Raw genomic sequence first — 27,435 nt, forward strand, 5'->3', positions numbered from 1 at the left:
ACTGTGTGTTAACAGTAAACAGACCAACCCTATTCGAGCTAAAAGAAGTGGGAGTTTAGCCTAAATAGTTCTGGGTTAGACTGAATATCACCTGGGTCAGCTAGGAAGGATCTAGGGGGCTTTGGCTGGTTCGGTGGAACCCCCTAGATTAGAAAAAAGAAATAAAACATAACATGCTAACTTGGCCTCAGAATAACAGAAATGCCATTTCCAATTCAAGGACCACAATTTCAAAACTGTCCAGCGTGAAAGCCACCGGTCCCTTTACAGGGGACCGCCTTTTGGCAGTTCTTATCTCGAAACCCCTTCTCTGTATCCGCCCCAGGGTTAGCCTGAATATTTTCTCCAGTTAGCCTGTTTAAGGATAGCTCTCGATAAAACACCATTCAGTTATAATAATGTCTGCAGTATGGTTTCCCCCTTACTCTGCAGTCAGCAGTGCACAGTCTGCGTTTTACACTGACTGAATTTCGATGTAACTACAAGCCTTCACATAAACGAATGTTCCGCCAGTATAACGTGGAACAAGAACCCCTTTTGGCGGATTGCCTTTTTCGTCAACGAAATGGAGAAGTGTTTGTAATAACGAAGCCCGCAGCTGCGGGAAAAGCTGCGTAGCCAAGGAACAAGAATCGTAGGAAGTGCGAAGTAGCATAAGCCATAATATCAAACACAGGCTAACATAAAAAAAGAGCAATTTATTTTATCCTTCAAGCTGTATTACATATACAATACAACTTTCTACAATGCCATACTAAACCTCTATATTAAAGCTTACTACAAGTTTTCAGCGCATGGCAGTACATGGCATCCACTGATTCAGAAGCGGCAAAATAAGGTACGAATGAATAGCACACAAGCGAAAAGCACAACAATATTAGGCATTAGAGTGTACTACTTACGAATTCCTCCACTTTTCTTTCTTCAGGCAATGATACAAAAGTCCATGAACAAATAGCATTTAAAATTTTTCATCAGCACGAAAAAAAAGTCATATTTTATATGTTCCGTAAAATTAAACAAGCTACAAGAAATTACGGTTCAAAACCTTAAAGAACTTGACACGACCTTAAGAAAAGGAAAAACGGTACCTTATGGGGCGCCGTTTGTAAATTTATTATTTAGACCGAATTTATGCCATTTTCCCCTTATTTATAAATAATTGGAAACGCCACAAAATTTGTTTATAAATAAGACACAAGAACTTGTCCGTTGATATGTAAATAATTATTTTAGGTACGTTCTGATTTATAAATAATCTTTTACCATAGAGTTATTATATATAAATAATAAACTAAACAACTTCAATTATTTATAAATCAGGTCATCTCTAAAATAGTTATTTACATATCATAAAGTTTGTAAATGCCATTATTTATAAATAAATTACTTCGCCGGGGGTGTAAATTCATTATTTAGAAATAATAAATTTCACCTCACCGAGTGTAAATTTATTATTTATAAATAATGAACTTCACTGAGTGTGTAAATTTATTATTTATAAATAATGAACTTCACTGAGTGTGTAAATTCATTATTTAGAAATAATGAATTTCTCCTCGCCGAGTGTAAATTTATTGTTTATAAATAATGAACTTCATTGAGTGTGTAAATTCATTATTTAGAAATAATGAAGTTTCATTTCGCCGACTGTAAATTTATTATTTAGAAATAATGAATTTAACCGTGTGTGTAAGTTCATTATTTAGAAATTCATTATTTAGAAATAATGAAGTTTCATCTCGCCGACTGTAAATTTATTATTTAGAAATAATGAATTTAACCGTGTGTGTAAATTCATTATTTAGAAATTCATTATTTAGAAATAATGAAGTTTCATCTCGCCGACTGTAAATTTATTATTTAGAAATAATGAATTTAACTGTGTGTGTAAATTCATTATTTAGAAATTAATTATTTAGAAATAATGAAGTTTCATCTCGCCGAATGTAAATTTATTACTTAGCTCTTATTAACCGAGCTGGAGGTCTGTATGGGAGAATCTTGACCGAGGTCGTGAGTACAGACCGAACGCAGTGAGGTCTGTACACACGACCGAGGTCAAGATTCTCCCATACAGACCGACTTAGCTCGGTTAATAAGATGTTTATTATATGGCAAAGAAGAAAACTTTAATTCGTTTAATGTAACTGGTTTGCCGACAGTTTGCTTGCGAACGGCGATGAGCTTAACTTAAACCTGCCGAAATTTGCTCGTTCTCTTTACTTGTTTGTTTTGTCATCAGGCTTTTTGGCAGTGCCATAAATGATTGAGAAGAAAATAAAAGAAAATGGTGAACATTTTTGTATTTTAGTTTGCTACTTTGTCAACGCAAAATGAAACCGGTCTAGTTAGATGCCGGTCTAGATGGGAAAATCTAGACCGCGGTCAATATCGATTTCAGCCAATAATATTCGTGAATTCGGTAGTTCCTAGTGTTTGTGAGACGCAGCCATATAATAATTAGAAATAATGAACTTCACTGAGTATGTAAATTCATTATTTAGAAATAATAAAAGTATGAATGACTGACCCAGCGTCTCTTGCCCGATCGATTTCGGAGGCTTTTTCTCGCGCTATAAGTGAGACAGTTAATGCTGCCCTTGCTCAGGTACGTATGCAGCCTGAAATTCAGCAGTGGCGGATCTAGGGGAGGCCCCCCCGCCCCCCCCCCCCCCTCTCCTATTTTGGTTAATTGAGTTTAAGCGAGAATCACGCTTCAAATATCTATTATGTAGTTCTTATTCACTCAACAATTCGGCAGCTCACACTGCAATAGGAACAACGACAACGACAACGACAACGACAACGACAACAACTACTCAAAGGCCGAGGTAACAGGTAAATTTTAAGCCAAGAAATTGCTGCATGAAGAAAATGCAGAACTTTTAAAATCGGGAAATCGAATAATGTCTTTAGATGTTTAGATAATTCTTTGTAGCCTGTGAACAGGCTCACGTTGGAGCACAAACGCGCTCGGCGTAGCTGAGAGCGAGAAATCCACGGGCGAAGCCGCGAGAGGAGAAAGTCACTTTCTTGGCGCCTCTTTCCCGCCGATCGCTATTCCTCTTCGTCACTCGCGTGTTTGATTCAAACGTGAGCCCGCTCGCAGGTTAATTAAATTCTTTGTGACCTTTGTGACCTTTGGACGGATAGCTGTGTGACACACTTTGTTTGGCTTGATGAAGTCACGGCTGGGCATGTCTATTCCAGGCAAGTCTAAAGATCGTACACGTGGAAAGCTAAATTCATTTACGTTTAAACCATTATTGAATTTCAATAGAAATCAGACCTTTCACTTGACACGCCAAGCGATTTTTATTTTCTTCATGCAGCAGTTTCTTTTCTTAAAATTTACCTGTTACCTCGGCCTTTGAGTAGTTGTTCCTGTTGCAGTGTGAGCTGCCGAATTGCTGAGTGAATAAGAACTCCATAATAGCTATAGAGAGTTGAGGCGGGGGGTTGGGGGGGGGGGGAGAACGGGTTCCCCGGGCCCCTCCCCCAGATCCGCCAGTGCTGAATTTCAGGCTACATACCGCCGCCGTTACCTACTTGAGCAAGGGTAGCATTAACTGTCTCACTTATAGCGCGAGAAACAGCCTCCGAAATCGATCGGGCAAGAGACGCTGGGTCAGCCATTCATACTTTCATTATTTCTAAATAATGAATTTACATACTTAGTGAAGTTCATTATTTCTAAGTAACAAATTTACACTCGGCGAGATGAAACTTCATTATTTCTAAATAATTAATTTCTAAATAATGAATTTACACACATGGTTAAATTCATTATTTCTAAATAATAAATTTACAGTCGGCGAAATGAAACTTCATTATTTCTAAATAATGAATTTACACACTCAATGAAGTTCATTATTTATAAATAATAAATTAACACTTGGCGAGGAGAAATTCATTATTTCTAAATAATGAATTTACACACTCAGTGAAGTTCATTATTTATAAATAATAAATTTACACTCGGCGAGGTGAAATTTATTATTTCTAAATAATGAATTTACACTCCCGGTGAAGTAATTTATTTATAAATAATGGCATTTACAAACTTTATGATATGTAAATAACTATTTTAGAGATGACCTGATATATAAATAATTGAAGTTGTTTAGTTTATTATTTATATATAATAACTCTATGGTAAAAGATTATTTATAAATCAGAACGTACCTAAAATAATTATTTACATATCAACGGACAAGTTCTTGTGTCTTATTTATAAACAAATTTTGTGGCGTTTCCAATTATTTATAAATATGGGGGAAATGGCATAAATTCGGTCTAAATAATAAATTTACAAACGGCGCCCCATAGTACCTCGGGTGAATTTGGAAAAGCTGAAAGTTTCCTTCCGGAAGAGCTGTCTTTATCGCCTGAGAAAACTGACAACACCGTTTCGATCCTCTCGATCCCAGTCAAAACTTCAGCACGGATCATTGCCCAAAGTAGCCGAGTTGTTTGTAACTGCCTTGAGCGAGCAAGATGTTGCCAAAAGCCATGACAATGACGTGTTCGTTTTTGATTCGTCGTCCGCCATTTTGAAAATGGAAAGGCGGGAAGACGAACCGAAATCTACTGCGCATGAACGGTGGTTTTTCCGCCGTGCCCCCCTTAAGGTCATTCCCCAGTATTACATTGTGCATCCCAACTGCGCATAATTTCACGCGTGATTAGCGCGCGCGCATTAAAAATGGCGGCTTTTTCTTTACGGCTGGACCTCTCCACAAAGGTAAATCGTCATTTTCTCGAAAACGAGTACGGTGACCTATCATTTTTTTCCATTGTTTTGAATTGAGTAAAAAAAAAATTTCTATGTAAAATAAATATGGACCGAATCTCTGTGTAGAACAAGAAGCAATCGTCGGAAAGGTGAATTTAGCAGGCAATTGTGACTCTAATCATGATGTTATTATAAGGATTTATTGGGTACAAACAAGGTGTTGTTACTCCTAAACGAACACGGGCACCCCTCATTTTTATTTCAAAATTTAAGTTCCTATAATATAAACAATCAATAGGCAACGTTTGACAAGAATCTCAGTGTAGGTTCTATTTTAGTGGAATGACTTCAAGATGTACCAAATAAGACATAGTCCGCCTTGACGAATTATTCGTCTTCTGTCGTCTTTGCACTGGTAAGCAAAAACAACAGCTCTAAGAAAACTTGCTCAAGTTCGTCCAGACAGCCAGAAAACGCATCTCTAGAATAAACGGGACATTCTCTGCTCTACACAAATCCTCGTAACCAGATTCAAATAGTATATCTTTACAACAGATCATTCCGCGATGGAGTATACTTCGGAACAATTGAACTATTTTCGAATTTGTTACATCGCCTTTAACTTAATTCCCAAAGGACTACGACAAGTCTTCAAGCAAGAATGGGATTTCCTATACAAAACAACACCTGGAGAATGGAAAGACACGCCAAAAAATGGTTTAGACTTTTATAATAAGGAGTCTAGAAAAGGCCGCTCCAGGAATGTCTGATATCTGGCCACTATAAAAGAAGGTAACACGGTAGAGTGGGACTGTAGCTGTTTGTTTTTCTTGATCCTGTTCTCAGATAGCATTGGCACAACGCTGAGTGCAGCCATCAAGATAGAAGTCGATGATCTTCGCCTAGTCCGAAATGACATTGCTCATATCAGCGACGCGAAACTTACTGATGCTGAATTCAGGGGTTATGTCAAAAGAGTGTTGCTGGCGTTCAACTCTTTGAGTCTTCCGATCAGTGATATAGAGGCGGTTAAAAACCAGACGAGCTTTCCCACGGCAGAAGTAAACAACTTGATGGCACAGGTTGCTAATCTTCAATCGGAATTAAAAGAAGTCAAATGTGATTTACAAGTGGCAGAAGACACGATACAGGAAAAGGAAGAGCAGGTTGAATGTCTTACACAAGAGATTAATTCCAAAGTTGAGTCTTTTTGTACTCTCACTTTCAAGCCATCTCACCAAATCATCAGACGTTCAAATGACGTCACAAGGATCATGGCAAAAATGCAAGAGCTTGACGATGGAAGTAACGGAGCAGTCAGTACCATTTATTTATCAGGAAATCCTGGATGTGGCAAAACTCAACTTGCACGTTAAATTGGAGAAGAGTTCTTTACAAAAGGATCGGGTGAAAGTAAAGGCTTAACGTTCGTTACAACCCTGAATGCTGAAACCCTTGACACGCTAGCTGACTCGTACCTCAGTCAGGCTGAACAGTTGGGAATTACTGAATACGCTCTCACCAAACTGGCTACTGCTAAAGAAGCCAACCTCAAGGAAAGAATTCAGCAACTCCGGTGTTTAATTTTCCCGCAGTTTAAACAGTTCTCAAAATGGTTAATAATAGCAGACAACGTTGTTAACCTGTCCTTGGTTTATGAGTACCTACCTCAAACCGCCAGTGAAGAGTGGGGTCACGGTCGGGTGCTGATTACAACTCAAGATAGCAGTGCAATTCCTACAAATGCTCCTCATACTTTCCACGAGTCACTCAGTGAAGGAATGCAACCCGAGGAAGCGGTCGAGCTGTTAAAACAAGTATCGGAAATGTCTAATAATGAGAAAGCTCAAACGGTTGCTGAGGAACTAGACTATCAGCCGCTTTCCTTAGCAGCTGCTGCATGTTACCTGCAATTTGTGAGTCATTCTTCAACCTATGACTGGACAAAATTCTTAAGAAGAATTGCGGATGTCGAACTAGAAGTAACAGAAGAACGTCTTACTCAAGTGAATGCTGCGTATCCGAAAAAAATGACTGAAGTAATTCAATTGGCAATAGACACAACTTTGAAAAGCGATGAAGTTCTTCGCCAGACATTTTTCTTTTTCTCGCTATGTGATTCGAACCTCTTCCAATTCAAGCAGTTGTCAATTTTGTCAATAATCGCACCTCGCGACAGACTGAAGAGTTAATCAAAGCAAAGATTTTAAACTCCTCCTTAATTATGCGTTAATATAGTGAGGATGAGGCACCCACCTATTTAAAAGTACATACCGTTGTTCATCAAGTACTCAGGAAAATGTTACTGATGGAGGTCACAGAGAAACATCAGTGTTGATCTGTAGCAGTTCAGGTTTTTAACTCCCTTATTGAGTCGGAGCAGAATCGTTTATGTGAAAGTGGCGACGTTTGCGTATTGCTACGACGGATTACAACTTATTGCAAAGCGTTGTATGGAATTCTTACAAACACTTTTCCTGCTGAAGTTGTTTGGGTGAAGGAGTTAGCACCCTTCATTTCTCCTGACAATGTCGTTTCGTGGCTTTGTTCAACAGCCAGCGTGTTTTGTAACCTTACTAATTCATGCAATGCAATTCTATTTTCAACGTCAGCCTATGATTTTGTTCAATATGTAAGTAGCACACGAAAGGGCGACATAATTAGAGCAAATGTTTTTCTTGTCCATGGGTTAATGTTAGCAATAAAATGCCAGTATAAATCATTAATACCCTGCCTTAAGGAGGCTACAAAAATTCATACTGCAATTTACAGTAAGCGTCATTGGAAAGTGACCGCAAGTTATAACAACTTGGGAAATGTTTATCAAGATCTTGGACAGTACAATGAAGCCGAAGAATACCACGAGAAGGCACTGATCATCAGCAAAAAGAATTTCGGCGAGGAACATGCTAATGTCGCAACAAGTTATAACAACTTGGAAAGCGTTTATCAACATCTTGGAGAGTACAATGAAGCCAAAGAATATCACGAGAAGGCACTGATCACCAGGAAAAAGATTTTCGGTGAGGAACATCCTAATGTCGCAGCAAGTTATAACAACTTGGGAGGTGTTTATCGCGCTCTTGGACAGTACATTGAAGCAAAAGAATACCTCCAGAAGGCACTGATCATCACTAAAAAGATTTTCGGTGGGGAACATGATAATGTCGCAGGAAGTTATAACAACTTGGGACGTGTTTATCGCGCTCTTGGACAGTACAGTGAAGCCAAAGAATACCGCGTGAAGGCACTTATCATCTCAAAAAAGGTTTTCGGCGAGGAACATGCGAATGTCGCAACAAGTTATAACAACTTAGGAAGTGTTTATCGTGCTTTTGGACAGTACAATGAAGCCGGAGAATACCTCGGGATGGAACTAATCATCTGGAAAAAGATTTTTGGCGAGGAACATGCTTATGTCGCAACAAGTTATAGCAACGTGGAAAGTGTCTATCAAGATGTAGGATAGCACAATGAAGCCGAAGATTTCGTCGAGAGGGCACTGATCATCAGGAAAAAGATTTTGGGCGATGAAAACGATAATGTTGCAACAGGTTATAACAACTTGGGAAGTGTTTATCAAGATCTTGGACAGCACACTGAAGCAAAAGAATACCACGAGAAAGCACTGATGATCAGGAAAATGATTTTCGGCGAGGAAAATTCTAATGTCGCAACAAGTTATAACAACTTGGGAGGTGTTTATCGCGCTCTTAGACAGTACAATGAAGCCAAAGAATACCATGAGAAAGCACTGATGATCAGGAAAAAGATTTTCGTTGAGGAACATGACGATGTCGCAACAAGTTATAACAACTTGGGAAGTGTTTATCATGCTCTTAGGCAGTACAATGAAGCCAAAGAATAGCTCGAGAAGGCCTGATTATCACGAAAACGTAACATAGAACGTGACAGAGCATATGTTCGTCATCTGATTTCATCTCCACGCATCATGCAAATGACCGGCAAACGACTAAAATTAATGCTCAAGGCTTTGAAATAAATTTACAACTTCTTGGGTGTTTTGCAAATTGAAAACCTATCGGTTGATCAAATATTATCAGCCGCTTTGTAATTCGTCAAATTACTTTGTGCCAACCAATGAAATGTCCCTGGTCCCACGGTATACTTACCGCTAAATTTGGTGGATGGGTAAAATCGCGAACGAGACGCTCGATAAACAATGGTCAAAACAGCTTTTGGCTTTAAAGGAAATGCGATATCTTATAAGATGTATCTCGGCCACTGTCTTCATTGAGAGCTCAGTGAGAGAGTAACAACCCTCATAAGTGGTCGCGATAAGGCTTGTTACTTGGTTTGAAACAATTCCGATCAAAATGTTGGAAAAAGCTCAAAGGTTGCTTTGCCGACAAAAGACAGGCCGCTATTTTCGTATTGAATTCCACGGTTTTTGGAAGTAAGGGTTATGGTATAGTAATCTACGCATTTTTTGGTATCAACTGTCTTCTTTTTTATCTTTTACATGTACCTTTCAAAGAGTTTCAGTGTGTACGTAGTTTCTCCCGCTTCGTTTATCTGTATCTCGAGATGTTAGAATCATACCTGTTTGATTTCCACTGATTCTGACAAAGAATTAATAAGCATTTTTTTTCGAGCAGTGACTGCTCTTTATTCTTGACAGCATTCAACACATGTACATGTTATCTTCCTTTAGGCAAAGATTCCTACAGGGAAATATAATATTCGCTTTTATACACTCGATCAAAAGGAGAGTCGAAACCTTTCACCAGTTTAGGCTAGTAGATTTTTTTTTTTAACATTTCACGTGACCTTTGGTGGAAATCAAAAGATGCTACATGTTTGATTTCCACTGATTCCTGACCTGTGTTGTTTCCAATACTAAGTCACGAAGTTGTGTTACTACTTTCAATGCATCAATTTTACAATTAAAAACAAATAAATGAACTAGAAGACGTGAACAGTTACATTTTTACCTGAAACTGGTAACGTTTAGCGCTTGTAGCTTACGGTAGAGTAGACTGCTCCATCCAGTTGCTGTTCTAATCAAGTGACCTTCAAAGCCCAGCGAATCCCATTAAAACGGCTCCGACTAGTATCGTCAGAGTTCGTGAAAGGGCTTACTAATAGTCCGCACAAAAAGGTCATGAACATTTTGAAAGAGCGAAACAAACTAGAGAATAGGCATTTACATGTTAACCGTTTGACTTTGCATCGAGTGTGTTTCTTGATTCCGGATTATGATGGAGTTTACAAGCAACGTTGATGAAACAATGCCACTCTACTCGATACACATACATTACTTCCCTGAGGTATTACCTCATCTGTTTTGCCACAGTATTTTTTCAATTGCGGTCGCACTTGTCTTTACCGTGGTGCTACATATTTTCACCCGTGGTGTACGCGAGGTGTGAGCACGTGGCAAAGACGAGGTTTTGCCGCAACCTGATGGGTCCATACATGTAGTTTCATGCGGTACTGTATCATCTTACAAAATTACACATCTTTTTATCTTAGCTTTTTTAGATTAAAATTTCTCTATTTTTCAGTCCCCACTGCACTATTATGCAACAAACTATGTCACGCACATTTCAGTTGGTAATTTCCCGCAGTAAACAAACTGGCGAAGAAAACTCTGCCATTATAACTTGCTCACCAAGTTTTTTAGTCAAAGAACAACAGTTAGAAGTAAGAATGGTTGTAATTGGTTAGTGTCTATTCTGCCCTGATGTGACATACAAATTCTCCTTACTGGTGTATATCTATTTCTGTGAGAGGTGGTTGCTTACGAGAGGTGGTCGCAACCAGAGGTTCAACTGTAATGATATAATTATAGTCTGTATTTTACTGACTGTTTTTCCCTTTTTCCCTCTCAGACGATGGTACATTTCACAAACAGTGGAACTATGCTTGTTGATGACTTAAAGCTGTTTCTTCATGGCCTTCCACCTGATTGCCAAGAAAGTACTTTAAAAGATTTCCTTGAAGGTACACGTTCACACAAATTATTAATAAAACTGTTGGGAGCCTCTTTTCCCCTAAATAAAATGCAGGAGGTATTATGAGGCAAGACGCTAAGACATGGCACAACCCCTACTCATCTAGACTACCTTTTGGGTTCAGGATCACTGATAAACACTTGTCTAAGAAACTCCAAGAGAAAAGACCAGCTACCAGTGTTGAAAGTAATCGGATATCCTGTCAAGAACTTAGATTTTTTCTAAATGTACTCAGTAATGTACTCTAAAATCATGTTGTTTTCAATTTTTGTTTGTTGTTTGTGTGTGTGTTTGTTTGTGAACCTGAACGTGTAGTTCCACAAAATATCCATACCCACTCCAAGGAAGGTTAACGGAAATTCCAAGGGGGAGGGGGCTTTTACAAGGCACAATTTTTTAAAGGAAAGTATGACACTAAAATGGCATTTCCGCAGGGGGGGGGGGGGTTCAAGCTAAAAAACCTTCCATGGGAGGGGTATGGATATTTTCTGGAACAACACAATACATGTAAATGGAGTAAAACTTGTTATATTGTAATCCCCCTTGATAAACCTACTGTAGGTGCTTTTCGGGAAAACAATGACAAATATGTTATAAAAATAAACAAAAATGTACGACATGTACTTTCCCAAAACGCTAAATGTTTTATCTTTCATAAAGCATTTCTATACTGGGGAGGAAAATAAGTACTCGCCGAGAAGTTTGGTGAGGATCTACAGCCACTTCTTCAAACCTTAACCCAATTTCAAACCAGAATATGTGATTTTATCTGCAAGTAAAGTACAGGGTACTGCTTTTGTTTGCCAGTGTTTTTCTGATTCTTTTTAGTTAAATGTTTATTACAGGGAACAAAGTCTGCCCAGATCAAAACTTCCGTCTTTTACAAACCAAAAAGAAGGTTTATTTTTTTCCTCCAAAAAAATTGAATCTTATACCCCTATTACTCTGAGATCTGCGTTCAGTTAATTAATACAATTAAATAACACCGAATTTGGTCGATTTACCAGGTGTGTGCGGTTTTCCTGGTGCAGTCACAAAAGTTAGCATTCCCTCTACAAAGGTAACTTCTGATAACTTCAGATGTTTGGTTGTACAATTTATGACACTTAGTTAAGAATTGTTTTTCTACCCATTCCCTGCTTTGTGAAGTTAGCCAATGTTGAAAAAAAACACAAAAGAGGAAGAAGAAATTTTCCCAATGAGATAATACAATGTTGCATGAGCTTAACCTCTTACCAAGCACCCTGTACAATAAAATGTAGGTTACTCAAATGATAAAATTATGTTCAAATTCCCGCAGTTAGACATTATTTTAAATAACTGCAGTAGCATTTATATGGAGATGTAATTTTAGTTAAGTTATTTTGGTGATATTTTGTATCCCCGTAGGGTAAGTAAAAGTACATGCACCCTGGCCTACAGTACATGTATCTGTTAACACCTTAATTCTTTTCTTCTAGACATATGCTTTTGTGACACTTGCTGATGCAGTAGTAGCAAACTGTTTGCTAGGAAATGTAAGTATTCATTACTTAATATCTAGTCTTGTATTAAACTTTATTTGATATTTATTTTTTTGATTTATAAATAAGCATATTGAAATGTAAAGCAACAAATTAAATCTAATGCAAATGAACCAGTGTACCAGTCGGAACTTAAAATAAAGTAGAAACAGCATTTAGCATGCAAAAAGATGAGCAAGATAAGCGTTTTTCAATTACTATTAAACGAGTGAATACTCTCTTGCTTGCCAGGAAGGCAAGTGAATTTTTTGGGGAAAATATTTTTAGGACATTCAAATTGCGGATTATGGATACAGATAATGCTTATAAAATGTTCTTCTGGGGCTTGTGAGAATGAGTTTTGAACTAGTGCCACATATTTCCACCTTGTGAAGGTGAATTAATCAACATGACACGAGCGTGGGACAAAGAAAAATTCCGAGTCCCCGACAGGAATCGAACCCATGACCTCCCGAATACCGGGCGGGCGCTCTATCCACTGAGCTACGAGAACTCATGGAGAGCAAGGTCATTTAACTGAGTTCATATATGATAGGTGTCCTGTATACTGCTAGGATCAACGCTATCGAATTCATCGTGAGTAGTGATAAGTTAATAAAGATAGTGAATTTTAAGCTCGGTAATGAAAGGTGAAGGTGAATTAATCTTGTAACCACACCATGCAAATATAAGGAACTTTAAATTTTATGTCCATTCATAACACTTTGCATTAATCTTGTTGACTTGCAGTTCCTGATGCAAATTCAAATTACTTTTTAAATTAATCATTTTATGTTAGTTTAATAATCAAGAGGTGCTACCTTGAAAAAGCCTTTTCTCATAATTAATATGGCCAATATGATGCAAATATTTCTATAAGAATACTTAAATGCATCTATTCCCAAGCCTCACATTCATTTGAAAAATCCTTTGTTTGGAAACTTTGACACAAAGCCTATGATGTGTAAGGTATTTTTATTCGTATTTATGTACCATTTTATACAACATATGTATATATGTTTGGAAGAAAAATATGAATGGTCAATTACCGATTGATTGAAAACAAAATACTTGGCTCTAATGAATTTAGAGGTATATGGTTCTGTCTCTATCTCAACTGAAACAGGTTGGAATGTGGAAATACAGACAAAGGCTTGTCCAAATTGCAGTTTTCATGGTCCAGTCGCCATGGCCGGGTGGACATTTCATCCCTGTTTTCACGCTTAAAAATATTATCTTAATGTTAAATGTGTTCCATCCATTTTGGGTTAAGGTGGCCCAACACAGTTTTCGCGCGCGCTTTTGCTGATGCAATTCAGCGCGTGCACAAGGATTGGAAAAAACAAACATGCCGTCAATAGAGCGATCATTTTATTTACTCAACACCCGCACTATCTGCGTTATTTCTCTCTATAATTGAACCCAGTGTATTGATGGCTTTAGTCTTTTATTACAAAGATATGTTAGAAAAGGTAACGATGCAAAGAACCCAGCAATTCTCAGCTTTTTCTTTGTTACCGAAAGAACCCAGTTAAATGCAGCGCGTGCGTAGTAAGTCAAAACATTGTGATTGAATGAAAATTGCACTCTCGGAAATACGCCTATTACTCGAAAACCACTCATTAGAATTTCACGAAATTTGGCACGAAAATACTTAAGGAAATAAGTAACTGGAGTATTGAAAATAATTGAATTTTAACAAAGGAAATTCTAGATATTCCAGTGAACCTTCAACAAGGGATAATTAAAGATCTCTCTGTTAAATTATTAGCAAAATTGTGTTAACTTGTGAGAATCGTTACAAGCTTGTAAAACAAAACCGATTTTAAGGGCCTGTTTATATTTATTCATGTTGCCATGGTAACGATCATACGTCAGCTTAACCATCAGAAAACCCAAATTTGTGTTGTTAACTTGCTGCCAATTTTGGCGACCGCGGGATCAAGGGTTTTAGAGAAAAAGGTGAATGAACACAGGTATAAAAAACTGTGTTTAGCCACCTTAAGGCAGGGGGATGTGTTGCAGGTCAAAATGAAATTCAGGTTAAAATGATTTTAACTTCATTTAATGCTCCATTTCCTTCGTCTTCTAACCCTATTTATCCATGATCCATGAGTAATTAGGGTTAAGATTCATTTTAACCTGATTGTCATTTTGACCTGCAACATATATATTCATGCTTAGTTGTTTCCCATCAACAGACACTACTGTACTGTGATGACAGTGGGCACTTCTACCAAGTGAAGGCCTGTCGTTATGTTAAACGACAATTTAGAAGAAAGGTGGTTAAGTATGATGTACTGCCAAAAGAAAGAATCGATCCCAAACCAGTAAAGTACATGTACACACCTCCGGAACATGTACATCAGTTTACACCTGACTACAGCATGCTTTTGCTCTCTAAACCAAAGAGAAAGAGAAAAAAGGGAGATGATTTAACAGTCTGGTTTGGTGGTGTTGGTTCAGCTTCATTTAAGAAGAGACCAAAGCCAAAGAAGAAGAAGAAGAAAAAGAAACAGGTTTGTCTGGTCAGGTGTTTGGTTATAGTGCACTTGAACTTATGTAGTGGTAGATATTAACATGAAGGGGATACATAACATATCATTTGCTGGGTGGTACAGTAGGTCCGTATAGTGAAAAACTGTAACTGAAGATGAATGCAGGTGAGGCAAATAATCGATCTGCAAGACACTGACGAATCCCAATATTTTGCAATAACAGAGTTCAGTAAATTGTTTTATCATTTGATCACCAAGTTTGTTTTCATAGTTTGAGTTACTCTCTGACAGCTCAAGAAAGCGATCTACTTACCATTTTTTCACACAGGAGCGTGTGTACATCTGTTGGTAATTAATCTACGTATGAGCAGAGTAGTATAATTTGCAGCGAAACACATTTGTATGGTATTACACATGAGCAGACAAATATATGCTGACCTGTGGTTATTTGCAGGTTTTGTGGTGGACTTTTGGCCAATGAAAAGGAAGAAAAAAATGTCTTGAATGATAATGGGTGTTAGCGAATAATATTATTAGCCAAAGGTAACTTAAAAAAAATACTACTGCCAGTGGTAACCTATTCCTGATCATCAATCATTATCATATGTGTTTGATAATATCTAGTGCCTGTTCTAATGGTTACTAGCTAGTGTTTGTTAACTTTCTTTTAGGTGTCAAAGCTGGAGCTTCACAAAAGTGAGTCATTTCAGTTTGGTAATTTATGTCCAGAGAGCAAATGTAATAGTGGCAATGCGGCGGTTGCTACATCTACAGCAGGAGTAGTTGAACCAGTGCTGCCTGCACGGGAAACCAGCCCAGAATCAGGCAAACAAGAAGAAAATGTTCCTGTGGTGGACGTTATACACGCAGAGGATCAGATGGCAGGGGTACATGTAGTTGAACCAGCTGTGCTGCCTGTACATGAAACTGGCCCAGAATCAGGCAAACAGGAAGAAAATGTTCCTGTGGTGGAAGTTATACACGCAGAGGATCAGATGGCGGGGGTACATGTAGTTGAACCAGCTGTGCTGCCTGTACATGAAACTGGCCCAGAATCAGGCAAACAAGAAGAAAATGTTCCTGTGCTAGAAGTTATACACGCAGAGGATCAGATGGCAGGGGTACACATAGTTGAACCAGTGCTGCCTGTACAGGAAACCGGGCCAGAATCGGGCACACAAGAAGAACCTGTTCCTGTGGTGGAAGATATACATGCAGAGAATCAGATGGCAGGAGTACATGTAGTTGAACCAGTGCCACCTGTACATGAAACTGGCCCAGAATCAGGCAAACAAGAAGAAACTGTTCCTGGGGTCGAAGTTGTACACCCAGAGGATCAGAATGCCACCAAACCAGTAAGCAACAACCGGTAAGATGTACTGTACCATTATGTCATCCTCAAATGAGAATAGAACATTTTACATTTGCCGATTTACTGTACTTTCTGTCAAATTCATGCACATCCATTCACATTCGTGAACATTCAACTAAATATAGAGAGACAGAAAAAAATGACACTGGCTTTTTTTTTTACAGCTCACAAACTCAGGTCATTATTGAGCATAGCTACCTTGGTCCTCTGTGCTTACAGTTTACTAACCCGCCCTCAGTTGTTGATGTAAAAAGTGAGATTATGGAGAGAACTGGACTTCCAACCAAACACCAAGATCTTTACTGTAATGGAAAGAAGGTAAGACTGAAAAAAAAAGAAGACATATTTACCACCTAATAGTTACTTTCCACTGAAACAGATTTGAAATTTTCAGAATAAATGTAAATCACTTAAACCTTAACTTTAACAACACTTTTATATTTTCTAAGAATAAGATAAGATTTATACGTATGCTGATTTACATGGACAAGCTAATGTTGTGCAATGTCGGTTAGTTCCCAAACTTCTAAACTTCCAATAAGAAGGCTATTCAAGGTGCGCTTTGGCAATCGCATTTATTGAGAAGGGTTTCAAACCTGAACTGCAAAGCAACCTTGTAATTCTTTAGCTTCTAAGTTCCCTAATGTTCCTTTGCCTCTGATGTTTCTTGAATTTTTTTCTACAGCTATGTGGCAGTCAAAGTTTAAGGCCCCTCATCGATTATAATCAAGACAGTCTTACACTAACACTCTCTATTGGGTCTCTTAAAGGTGGAGGTAAGAATAAACGCAATTCCAGTCGTGAAGTTGGGTAGAAGGTTAGCCGTATACGTGAACAAACTCGTCAGTCTCTCTCGCTAGTAATACCACCTTTTGTGGTTGATTTTTGTGTGGCTTACAGGAAGTCACACTATGTCATGATCGGATTTCTTTATTTATTTGTCTACGAGAGTACGAGAGTCAGTCACGTGGGCTTGTGTCCCACTGCGCACTAGTCAGAGTCAGCCATTTCGGTTGTAAGCACGGTTTCTAGTTCCCTCTGCAATTAGTTTTAAGGTAAGTCGTTCATTTTGAGCTTGGTGTTGGGTTCTACATCTTTTCATTTCTTTTACGTGTCGCAAATCTAGTTTCGTAATTAAGTACAAATAATGAAACCCGTTTGCAATTGTTGTTTCACTCTCGGATGTTCATGCAAGTCGACAAATCGAGACAACGGGAGTAAAGTTCCTCGCGAAAGCTAGGACAGACTTTGCATGTGTCCAGTGCTGGTTCTACAGGAGCCATTGTACCTTTAAAAGCCAATATTCATTGTTTTGAACCGTCAGGAGTTTAAAATGTCTCCATCGGTGACCACAAATTCAAAGACAGTACCACTTTAGCTTGAAAACAATATAAATCACAGACGCCTTTACAAGACTTTCGGAAACAAGAGGGTAATATATTTAGTAGTATAGAGGGGATTAACCAAATACCATTTCGCAGAGGGAGCTTTATTTCGCCTTATCACAGCCCCCACCATCAAGTCCGGCCCTCACAAGCTCGGGCCGGTTGAACCTGGGGGCTGCGAAACGGCGAAATTCAGCTCCCTCTTTGAAATAGTATTTGGTTAATCCCCTCTATACTACTTACAACAAAGGAAAGCCTCATATTAGAAACAAGCGAGCCCGTTGTTATACCGCCCGAGCCGGGATGACTCGAGCGTCAAACAAGTGCGGGTGGCTGATGCGGGGCCGGAAAGAAAGCTGCCAACTTTCCGTGGACATTCAAAGCCTCCCTCCATGCAGAGCTTCGTGAGATGATTCTCAAGGAGTACATCGCTATAAAAATTAAGGAAAAAAAGGAAATGGGTTGGGACAAGGTCCACGAGCATATTTCAAAACTGCCTTTCTGTCAATACATGCAGCAGATTGTGCCAATGATAATTTGCTTTGAATATCTGAACTGCTATTTCGAGGGTTGTTGTCTCCCCTGTTTCGAAAAGGAGGGAACTCTTCATAAAGCATCGCTAAGCCCACCGATGGAGTAAATTATTCCTCTCATAGAAGCCAACCATGATTACAAGAATTTTTTAAAAGTATGCTCCTGGGATGGTTATGATTGGCACGAGTGGTTCCTTTTTGGCAGGGAGCGTTAGCGAAAAAAGGCGGCGACGATATAACCTCCGGTCGAATGAACATTTAAAAATTCACGGCCTCGTTTGCATATTATAAAAACATGATTGTCAGTGTTCACTTGATTGCGTTTCTTGTGAATGAATATTTCACGCCTGAGTGGCAGAGACACGTGCGTGATATTACACGCGAAGTTGTTGATTGCTTTCATGGCGCGCTTCCGGTTGTTTAAGGCCTTCAGACAACAGCTTCCTGTTGCGAATTCCTGATGGTTTCAATTAAAAGCTGGTTGCATTCCTCTTGGCTTCAGTTGAAGCCGTCAGGAATTTTCAAAGCCATCAGGAATGTTGAAGCCAGGAGGAATTTTACAGTCAGATTTCTATTTTTTGTCCACAGTTTGTTAGAATACGGTATTTCTTCTCGGCCTGTTCAATAAAAATAACACTTTTCACCTTTTTTCGAGGAAAAATTGGGCACGACACGCGGTAGAACAAAGAGATTTCACTAGAGCGATAAAAAGAAACAGCTGATCAAGGGATTTTCCCTATTTCACACTTGACTACGGCCCCCTCTACGCGTGAAGGTAACGCGGTGTAACACAATCACCTGTTTTTGATAAGACAAAGAGAAAGTTTTGTGTTTTTTTGCTCAAAATTTAGTTCAAATCTGCTGTTTAATCCGCAAGTTTTTTTCTATATTCTTCCCGAACCTGGTCCCGAACCTGGTTTCTTATTTTTTCAATATCTGGCTGGATTGGATTTGTTTGTATTTGGGCAAAGTTCGAGCGAAAAGTCTCTTTAAGCTGGCGATATTTCTGCATTTCACGTGTGATCAGTTGAAACTCCGTGTCAGAAACCCGATTATCATTAAGAGCCTGTGAGACGGCGAGGTTTATCGAGTCATGTTTCCCGATAGCCAGAGAGTGGATTCTCGAGTGCTTATCAACTTTGCGTTCAAGCTTCTTGTTGACAACGGACAGGCCAGTGGAAACTACGCCAGATAAAGTGGCTATCCCGGCAACAGGCGCGCCGACAACAATTCCAACACCAGTGAGTGATTGCAACAGCCCCAGAAGACAGAGCTGCCGTGACAGCGCCAAGGCCAACCACGGAATAGTGAAGCGCTTTCCGGGCTTTTCTGTATTTTTTCAACATAAGCCTGTAATGCTCGACCTCAGCAGATATTTCTTTTTCAATTCTGCTTATCTCGGTTAGCCGGAAATTCTCGGCATTTGTCGTTTCGGGAAGGCTTGGATAGATTCTTCTTTCATTCTCGGCAGGCGGCGCGCTTGGTGGCAACAGATTTGCCGAAGACATTGTGTATATATAGAAATTTAATTTAACTCTAATTCAAAAAGAAGAGGGAAGCCTTTGAAATCAAAGAGCTCGCCATTTTCATCTTTCACGCTAATGGGGATGCTATTTATGAACTCATCTGTAGAGCAGTCTCGCAAAACCTGTTGCGGAGAACCCTGGTAGCTTACCTTTTCATAAGGCTTCCCTTTCACATCAAACAGGGCTAATACATCTGACCTTTTGCCATTGAACAGATTCCGTTCTGTGTCGATCAAATTACAATGAATAAAATATGTCGTTGGAGCTGTAAGCCTTTTTACGAATGTTATAAGATTCAACTTTCGCCCAATACCAAGCAAACCGGCTAAATCGCGATCAAGTTCTATCGGCTTTAACCCCAAATTTTTGATTACAAGCTGGCCAGCAGGTTGGCTTATTTCTGTTTCCAGTTTATATGAATATTTTGCGAACAGATCGTTTATTTCTTTTGCCAAGCTTTCTAAATTATAATCCCCTGGGGTTATTTTACTAACTGACAAAGCTCTATCTTTGTTTTTATCTCCCATGGAGCCTGAACCTTCTTTTTTCAAAGTGTCCCAGCTGTTGTACAAACTGCAAGATATGAGTTTCATGAAATGCACTTTCGATATCGGTTTTTCAAAAGATATTGTCCCTCCGTCTGTTGCGTGACAATAGTGAGAACAACCATTTTTATATTCAACAAATAAAATTGTGTTCAAATAAGATGGCCAATTTGTGGAATGGTCCTGCGTTAAAAAAAGCGGAGGCGGCGAAGAAAAAGGTGTGGACAAACTTTTAAACCGCTTCCCCAAAGCGGACAAAAGCCGGTTCGTTTCGCAAGGAAGCGTCGACGAGAAAAATAACGTGACCGCGGAGGTGTTCTTCAAAGAAAGCGAAGACTCGTTTCAAAGCGTCTTCGGCTCAGACAGAAAATATTGGAGCGCCGAAATGAAAGAAGCGTTTGGTTTGGGAGACAGCGGGGGTTTTCCTTACCAATTGTCGCCGCTTGGCTCAAAAATTTCATTGGCCATCCCTGCGGTACCTTTCGAAGGCAAATCGCCAAGCTTGAAGAAAATATTCGACGACGCAATCCAAATCTACGTCACGCCTGACCAATATTTCACAACAAAATTCAGAGAAATATTCCAAGAAACCAAACTCAGGCACACTTCTGCAGCCGAATCAAAACACTGGTTAGGAGGGCCTGACATGAAATATTGGCCGCAACAGCTCAACTTCGCGGTTTTCTGCGCGACACAGGGGTGCGGAGTTTCTCGCGAAATCTTTGACAGCGGGATGAATCTCCCCCCGCAGATAAGAGCTTTCTACAAATTCCACGTGTATTTCACGGTCAGGCGAATTTTGTTCCAGCTAGGAGGAATTCAGAGCATGAGCGCTTTGCCCGGAGACCCGCCTTTCAACCAATGCAATGATCATTATGACGTTGCTTCGTACAAAAGGATATGCAACGAGTTCGGTATAGACCCCTCGAGCGATTTCCGCTACACGCACGGGGGAAACCACGGTCTGGGAAGCGTTTATGTTTACGTGTCCGGCGCCGGCGCGTCGAAAACTGACTATCAATACCCGGGATGGAACAAATTCAGCGATGAAGGCGGGAAAGCTATAAAAGGGGACCTGATTTATTACATCGAGCCGGGGGCCGCTTCTGATACCCAATCGGACTGGTTCGCGCCAAACACAGCATCAGGTTTGACGCAGGCGGGCTTGGCACGAATCAACCAGTCAATTGAGGCTTTCATTTATTGCATCCTAGGCGCGCAAGTCAACGTACGCAGCAGTATTCTTGGTTTGGGTTGCCGGGCGAGAGAAGCCCAAAGCGAGTTCCTGGTGTTGATGGAAAGCGCGATTACACAGCCCGACCTGGCCGCGAGCGTGCAAAGGTACCAGCTCGCAGTGGATCAAGCGAAGGTCAGGCTCAATCTCGCTGTAGCCCCCCTGGCCTGGCTCATGCCCGCACAAATGATAATCAACACCGCAAGCACAATCGGTTACAACAACAAGCTGAAACAGGCGGTCTCTGGGATGAAACTGGGACTGAACAACGAGGTAAATCCAGACACAAAAATATCTGGGCTCAAAATCATGGCAGGAGGCCCATCAAAAATTAACCCGCCCAACAGCCATCCGTCCAACCCGATACACAAAGCCGCAACAGTCGAATCAAGGAAACCATCTTCAGCCGAAACTCAGCAAGCACAGCCGACGGCGCAAAAAATTGAGCCCACGGCTCCAGATAAAACACCGCAACACGAAATTAACAAAACGGCGGTAATTGTCGGTGTAGTTGGATTATCGGCGTTGCTGTTCATGGCTTGGAGGTAAAGTTAACGCTGCTTCTTAAAATATTGTTCGAACAAAAAGGCCACCGCGGCAAGAATGAGCAGCCAGGTGTGCTCGACCAGAAACCCGACGACTTGGCCGGCGGCTTTGAACAGGAAGCTCACAATCGAGCCAATCAGCCCGGGCAGCAGAGAACCAAGTTTCGCGGCAACATCTTTGAGGCCATTTCCCAAAGCTTTGCCGGTGGCTTTCAAACCTCTGGTGAGGGCCCCGATGACAGCTCCGATTGTGGTCCCGGCGGCGAGAAGAATAGCGGTCAATGTCACGCCATGTTTTTTGAAGATTTCCTTGACCCTTTCCAAGAGAGGCCGCCCCCTTTCCCTTTCCACAATCAGAGTTTGCAAATGCGCGATCTCCTCGTTTCTTTCCGCCACTCTGTCTTCTGCGGCTTCTTTTTCGGAGGGCGAGGCATTCTCATCTTGGATGATCGCCTGGTCTTCCTCGTTTTGGCGCTGCAGCTCGCTTTCCTGCTCTCTCAGGTCGTCCAACGGTTTTGTTTGGTTGAGCCTTTCTTTCATGGTGTTTGTTTCACTTTCTTTATCTGCGATGCTGGCCCTGAGTCTGTCGACCTTGGCTTGTTCCTTTTCTCTGTTTTTTGCTTGTTTTGTAAGCGAATCCAATTCTTTTTTCTTGTTTTCAAGATCGGTTTGATAGTTCTTTTTCAATTGTTTCAGCCTTCTAAGCTCTGCTTCGCTTTCAAAATTCGAACCTTGTTCATCCTGAATGGCCTCAATCTCAGCATCAGTTTGCTCGATTTTACGTCTCAGAACTTCCACTTCTTTCTTTTCTTCCTCTCTTTGCGAAGATAGTGTTTCCGCCTGTTGCAGTTGGTTTTCAGCTTCTGCCAGTCTTTGTTTCATTTCTCTGATAGTATCCCGGTCTTCTTCAATGACAACTCTACCCGCAGTATGTGCATGCATAGGTTTTTGCCAGCTTTGCGATGTCTTTTATCAAGAAAGCGTGGCCTTCGTAGACACCTATCGTCAAAATGTTTTTGATTTTGGGGTTCGGGTTTGTTCTGAGATGCCATACCACTTCACCGTCAACCAAACGCTCAGGCTCGTAGACACGTATTCCGAGCCAAGATGAGACAGGCGAGCCCTCGTTCAGATGGCCTTCCATCTTGTCCAACTCATCTAGAGACGTTTTTCTGAAGTTTGGTGGAATAGCATCGAGCTTGTAGAAACTCTGGGCCAGTCTTCGGGCTTCTTTTGTACAACGGTCTGTGCGCGCCCCTCGGTGCACAGCGAGGCACCGCCATAGGCACAGGTTGTCGTTATACACGTCCAAAGATACCATCGCCCGGCTATGGGCAAGGTTGCGCAGCTAGTCAGGCAAAGTTCCCACCAAAGGCTTCATGTCAAGCACAACCTTCACGTCAACCTTGAAAAAGTTTTCAAAAACCCACTTCGTGTTGGGCCTGTCGGTTTTTTCAAGGTCGAGACGCAGTTCTTCCTGGCATTTAAGCCATTTTCCCGCTCCTTCCAGTTTGTCAAACCACTGTGAGCCCTTGGGGCTCGAGTAGTACACAATAATCGTTCCATCCTCAATGTTGCGCAACTGGTACGCGAAAACGTGCCTCAGATAGAACGACGTGCTTACTCTTTCGCGTATCCTCGCCATTAAGTCTGGTGTGAGGTTTCTCCCCAGACCTCTGATGAAGCGCCATCGAATGTAACGCCGGCCTGTACTGTCTTCCCCTTCTTTCTCTGCATCATCGAACAGGTCCAGAATCTCCTTCTGGTAGTCTGTCACTGTTCTGGTTTTCCGTGCAGGGAAGGGGTCGAACTCACTCAGAAGGTCTTGCGTTTTTCTCGACTTTCTTTGGCGTGGAGGAGCTCTTGGCTGGTAAGGCTTCGGAAGTAGTGGCTTTTGCAGACGCGCCTGCGTTTCCTGAGAAATTGGTTCTTCCATCACGTTCTGGACAACCTTTCTTACTGCTGGCGCGTTTTCTGCAAGAAGTTGATCCAAATACTGCAATGTCGCTGGATATATTTTTGCGAGTTCTTCTTCCAGTCTTTCTTGATTGTTGTAAGCCATAGTTCCTTACGTTATAACCTAAGATACATTTCTCTAAATGATGTGTTTCTTTCTTTCAGCTCGAGCAAAACAAGTTCAAAAAATTTTTTTGCTTTTTCACGCTTGCGGATAAGACGTTGTTTTAGTGCGTTACCGCCGCAGGGCTTGCAGAGACGGTAGTCGCACAGAAGACCGACTCCGCAAACTCTGCAAGGCTCTGGCATTTTCATTCCTTTTTTCAGCTGGTAGTTGTGCTGCCCGCAATAAGCCCCGTAACAACGCTTTCCGCAGCTTTCTTTCCGGCCCCCGCATCAGCCACCCGCACTTGTTTGGCGCTCGAGTCATCCCGGCTCGGGCGGTATAACAACGGGCTCGCTTGTTTCTAATATGAGGCTTTCCTTTGTTGTAAGTAGTATAGAGGGGATTAACCAAATACTATTTCAAAGAGGGAGCTGAATTTCGCCGTTTCGCAGCCCCCAGGTTCAACCGGCCCGAGCTTGTGAGGGCCGGACTTGATGGTGGGGGCTGTGATAAGGCGAAATAAAGCTCCCTCTGCGAAATGGTATTTGGTTAATCCCCTCTATACTACTTATTTCATCTCTTTACACTTGGATAGAATTAGTGGAATTACTTGTTTACAAATGTAAGTCACGGAAGAGGTCATTCAACGATCAGTTGACTGTAAAGCTGTCGATTTGCGGAATATACTTTTACCCCCTTGAGTAAGTACGCTTCTTCGCCTCAGTTTGAATATGAACTGACCTTTTCTCCTGGTCCAATTTAGATATTCAAAAGTGAATTGAATTACCATATTAGAGTTGATTTGCATTTGTTTACTGTACGTAGAAATCATAATCACATACGTCGAAAAGTAAGCTTATTATATTTGGAGATTTAGACAACGATTTCTTTGCTATTTTTTTAAATTAACATTGTTGACCATACATTAATGTGATGTATGGATTTGTCTTCTTTAAATTTGTTTAGCCATATATACAATCAGTTTTATTGAAATCTGGATTATTGCATAATACAATTTGAGTTTTCATTGGCTTGTTAGCCGTAATACTAGTATATCATTCAGGAATTATGCCATGCTCTACAAATATGGTAAGTTTATATGTATAATTTAATTATTAAAAACAATTATTGGATGAGGTTTTTGTGATATCCAGAATAATCAAGTTCGAGGTAAGTGTTATCAGCCAAAGCCGAAGGCTGAGGCTGATAACACTAACCGAGACCTTGATTATTTCGGATATCACAAAAAATGAATCTCATAGTTGTTTTATTATGCTTTGTCTGAAAGAAAATAACGACAAACGCATTATCACGCCGAACACAGTTTATTTTCGACAAGCCATGTTCTTACTTGAACTTGACACTGCTCTCGGAAATCATGCATTACGCGCGCAACCTACGGATTATTCACTAATCTGCTAGCAGATTAGTGAATAATCTGTAGGTTGCCCTGTTTCCCAGAATTAATTATAGGCTTTTAGCCAATGAGAAGACAGATGGTGACTACAATGTATAATAAAAACGATTATTGCACTCACGCTTGTGGGATATGAAATGATCATAGTCAACTCAATGCTACATGCCTCGTTGGTTATCCATCGTCTCATATCCAACCTGCACTCATGGAATGACCGTTAATTATTCGCGGGCTTCATAGGGAAGGCTTTGTTGGGAATCCACTCAATTTAGAGCTATTGTGGTTATGCTTTGATATGGTGTGAGCTTGTACTTTGTGGTATAAATGAAACTAAAATATTATTGATTGAATGATTGACTGATTGATTGAATGATTGACTGATTGATTGGATGATTGACTGTTTGATTGATTGATTGATTGATTGATTGATTGATTGAAAGATACCTACACTCGAGTAACAAATATCTCATCTCATCAGCTAGCACAAAAAATGGCAAATGCTCCCCAATTAACCGATTGCCTACATTTTAAAGGGCTTGCTTTGCAGCAGGAAATAATACAAAGAATGTATAATACAATGAATCAGTCAATCTTTCGCTGATTTTGCAGACTTTCACAAATAGTGTGCTAAACCCTTGAGAAAAATTCATATTTCTTTTTCTTTTTTTTTTTTTGTTAAGTTTGGTTTGTGATATATTTATCAAGGGTTACTATTCTCCGATTTACCACTAAAGCTTTAAATTTAGCTTACCATTCTCATATTTTACGATTTTACCGTAAGATTTTTCCGTTACAATTCTACGATTCTTCCGATTCTGCGATTTTACCAAAACGTGTCATTTCTCTGCACACGCTTAAAGAACGAGGTATATATATGGTTTGTTTACCTTAAGATTTTTATGAAAGTGATGTGCCGATTCTACGATTCTAAGATTTTACCTTAAGATTTTTATGATATTGATTCACCGATTCTACGATTCTTCCGATTCTGGGAATAATCTTGTAATCAAAAGAATTGTATAATCTGAAAATCGGAGAATCGTTTAGAATGTGCATTGGAGAATCAAAGAATCGGAAAAATCGTATGTCGAAATTCATATTTTACTATTCTCCGATTAAGCCATAATCGCACTCTACTGCAAGGCCTTAGTTATAAGCTGAAGCAATAAGTTTCAATTACTCGCAAATTAGCAAATACATTCACAATACAACAGCATCTCATTTACCATATCGTAACTACTAGTACGATAAAACGAAATAATTGGAAGCCCCACATGAGCACACTTTGTGATTCTCTGTAATAGCACCCTATTCTCTAAAATACCTCATATTTTCACCTTCTACTATCGATCACTGACCTTTCGAGTTGAAAATCGTAGTACTATGTTTCATTTTTTTCATGATAATTCAGTTTTATCCTAATTAAAAGTATAACTTGTGAGCCACACATGTACGCACTGCGGACCTATTTTTTTCAAACGTAGATTACTCAGCTTTGCCTTTGTCTTCGGGTCATGACTTTTAGGGCTGACTTTGGCGATGTGCGAGTCAATTCTGTCGATAACTTTGTTGTATTGCTTTTGTACAAAAAAAATCCATCCAACTTCCATTAATGCTTCATGTCTATTTAGGAACGCCAAATACTTATCATTTGCTGCTTTACAATTGGCTAATAATGTCTCTAACGCTTGCTGAACTTTACGAAGAGCCGGAATCACGTCTTCGCCAGCGTCGTGTGAATCCAGCAAATGAACTGCTTCGTCAACCAGGGTTTTGAAGACTGCCTCAGTCGTGTTTCGCTTTACAAATGCTTGATCGATCATCCTCCTAGTTTTACCGAAATCTAATTTAGCCAGCTCTTCACGATGGACTTCTGGTTTTGCGGCGATCTCGTTAGCTTTTTTTTGCATTTGCATATCGAATTTAATGCTCCATTTTCTCGCTAAACGATCGTTGTAACTCCAATATCCACTCTTCGTTCGCTTCCACTTCGCCGTTTTCCAGAAATATCGTGTACGCATCATGTTTGGATTCTACGTTCCTCCAAGCCTCGGTTAGCTTATCGCAATTCCGTTTGACGATCTCTACTCCTTTATCGTC

At 40.1% G+C, this 27,435-nt stretch overlaps 4 protein-coding genes and 1 pseudogene across 9 annotated transcripts in view; 3 read left to right on the forward strand and 2 right to left on the reverse strand.

Annotated features, from left to right (window-relative positions):
• The window catches only part of LOC149107155 (uncharacterized), a 119,404-nt gene that overhangs the window by 82,170 nt on the left and 9,799 nt on the right, over positions 1 to 27,435 (forward strand). For 4 of the 6 annotated variants that reach the window (XM_089296520.1, XM_089296519.1, XM_089296521.1 and 1 more), the window contains 7 exons: positions 10,594 to 10,705; positions 11,724 to 11,776; positions 12,177 to 12,233; positions 14,420 to 14,737; positions 15,388 to 16,085; positions 16,253 to 16,406; positions 16,774 to 16,864. The exons of the other annotated variants lie outside the window; for them this stretch is intronic. In XM_089296520.1, the coding sequence (XP_089152646.1) occupies positions 10,597 to 10,705; positions 11,724 to 11,776; positions 12,177 to 12,233; positions 14,420 to 14,737; positions 15,388 to 16,085; positions 16,253 to 16,406; positions 16,774 to 16,864 (1,480 nt within the window). In that variant the 5' untranslated portion in view covers positions 10,594 to 10,596. The remainder of the gene's footprint in view (positions 1 to 10,593; positions 10,706 to 11,723; positions 11,777 to 12,176; positions 12,234 to 14,419; positions 14,738 to 15,387; positions 16,086 to 16,252; positions 16,407 to 16,773; positions 16,865 to 27,435) is intronic. 6 annotated transcript variants of the gene reach the window in all.
• Positions 1 to 27,435, reverse strand: part of LOC149107160 (uncharacterized) — a 90,041-nt gene that overhangs the window by 32,767 nt on the left and 29,839 nt on the right. The window lies entirely within an intron of this gene.
• On the forward strand, positions 4,380 to 8,725 carry LOC149107165 (uncharacterized; annotated as a pseudogene).
• LOC149107166 (uncharacterized) lies at positions 20,013 to 22,690 on the forward strand. Its single transcript, XM_089296543.1, has one exon. The coding sequence runs from the start codon at positions 20,463 to 20,465 to the stop codon at positions 21,858 to 21,860; it is 1,398 nt and encodes a 465-aa protein (XP_089152669.1). The 5' UTR covers positions 20,013 to 20,462; the 3' UTR covers positions 21,861 to 22,690.
• On the reverse strand, positions 21,863 to 22,807 carry LOC149107167 (uncharacterized). Its single transcript, XM_089296549.1, has one exon. The coding sequence runs from the start codon at positions 22,796 to 22,798 to the stop codon at positions 21,863 to 21,865; it is 936 nt and encodes a 311-aa protein (XP_089152675.1). The 5' UTR covers positions 22,799 to 22,807.

Source organism: Orbicella faveolata, unplaced genomic scaffold, assembly GCF_042242905.1.
Source record: "Orbicella faveolata isolate gen_17 unplaced genomic scaffold, um_ofav_v1 contig_27, whole genome shotgun sequence".
In the NCBI taxonomy this organism is placed as follows: domain Eukaryota; kingdom Metazoa; phylum Cnidaria; class Anthozoa; order Scleractinia; family Merulinidae; genus Orbicella; species Orbicella faveolata.

Bases quoted from the DNA above. Each gene is read 5' to 3' on its own strand.
- LOC149107166 (XM_089296543.1), top strand. From the start codon at position 20,463: ATGAAAGAAGCGTTTGGTTTGGGAGACAGCGGGGGTTTTCCTTACCAA.
- LOC149107167 (XM_089296549.1), bottom strand. From the start codon at position 22,798: ATGCATGCACATACTGCGGGTAGAGTTGTCATTGAAGAAGACCGGGAT.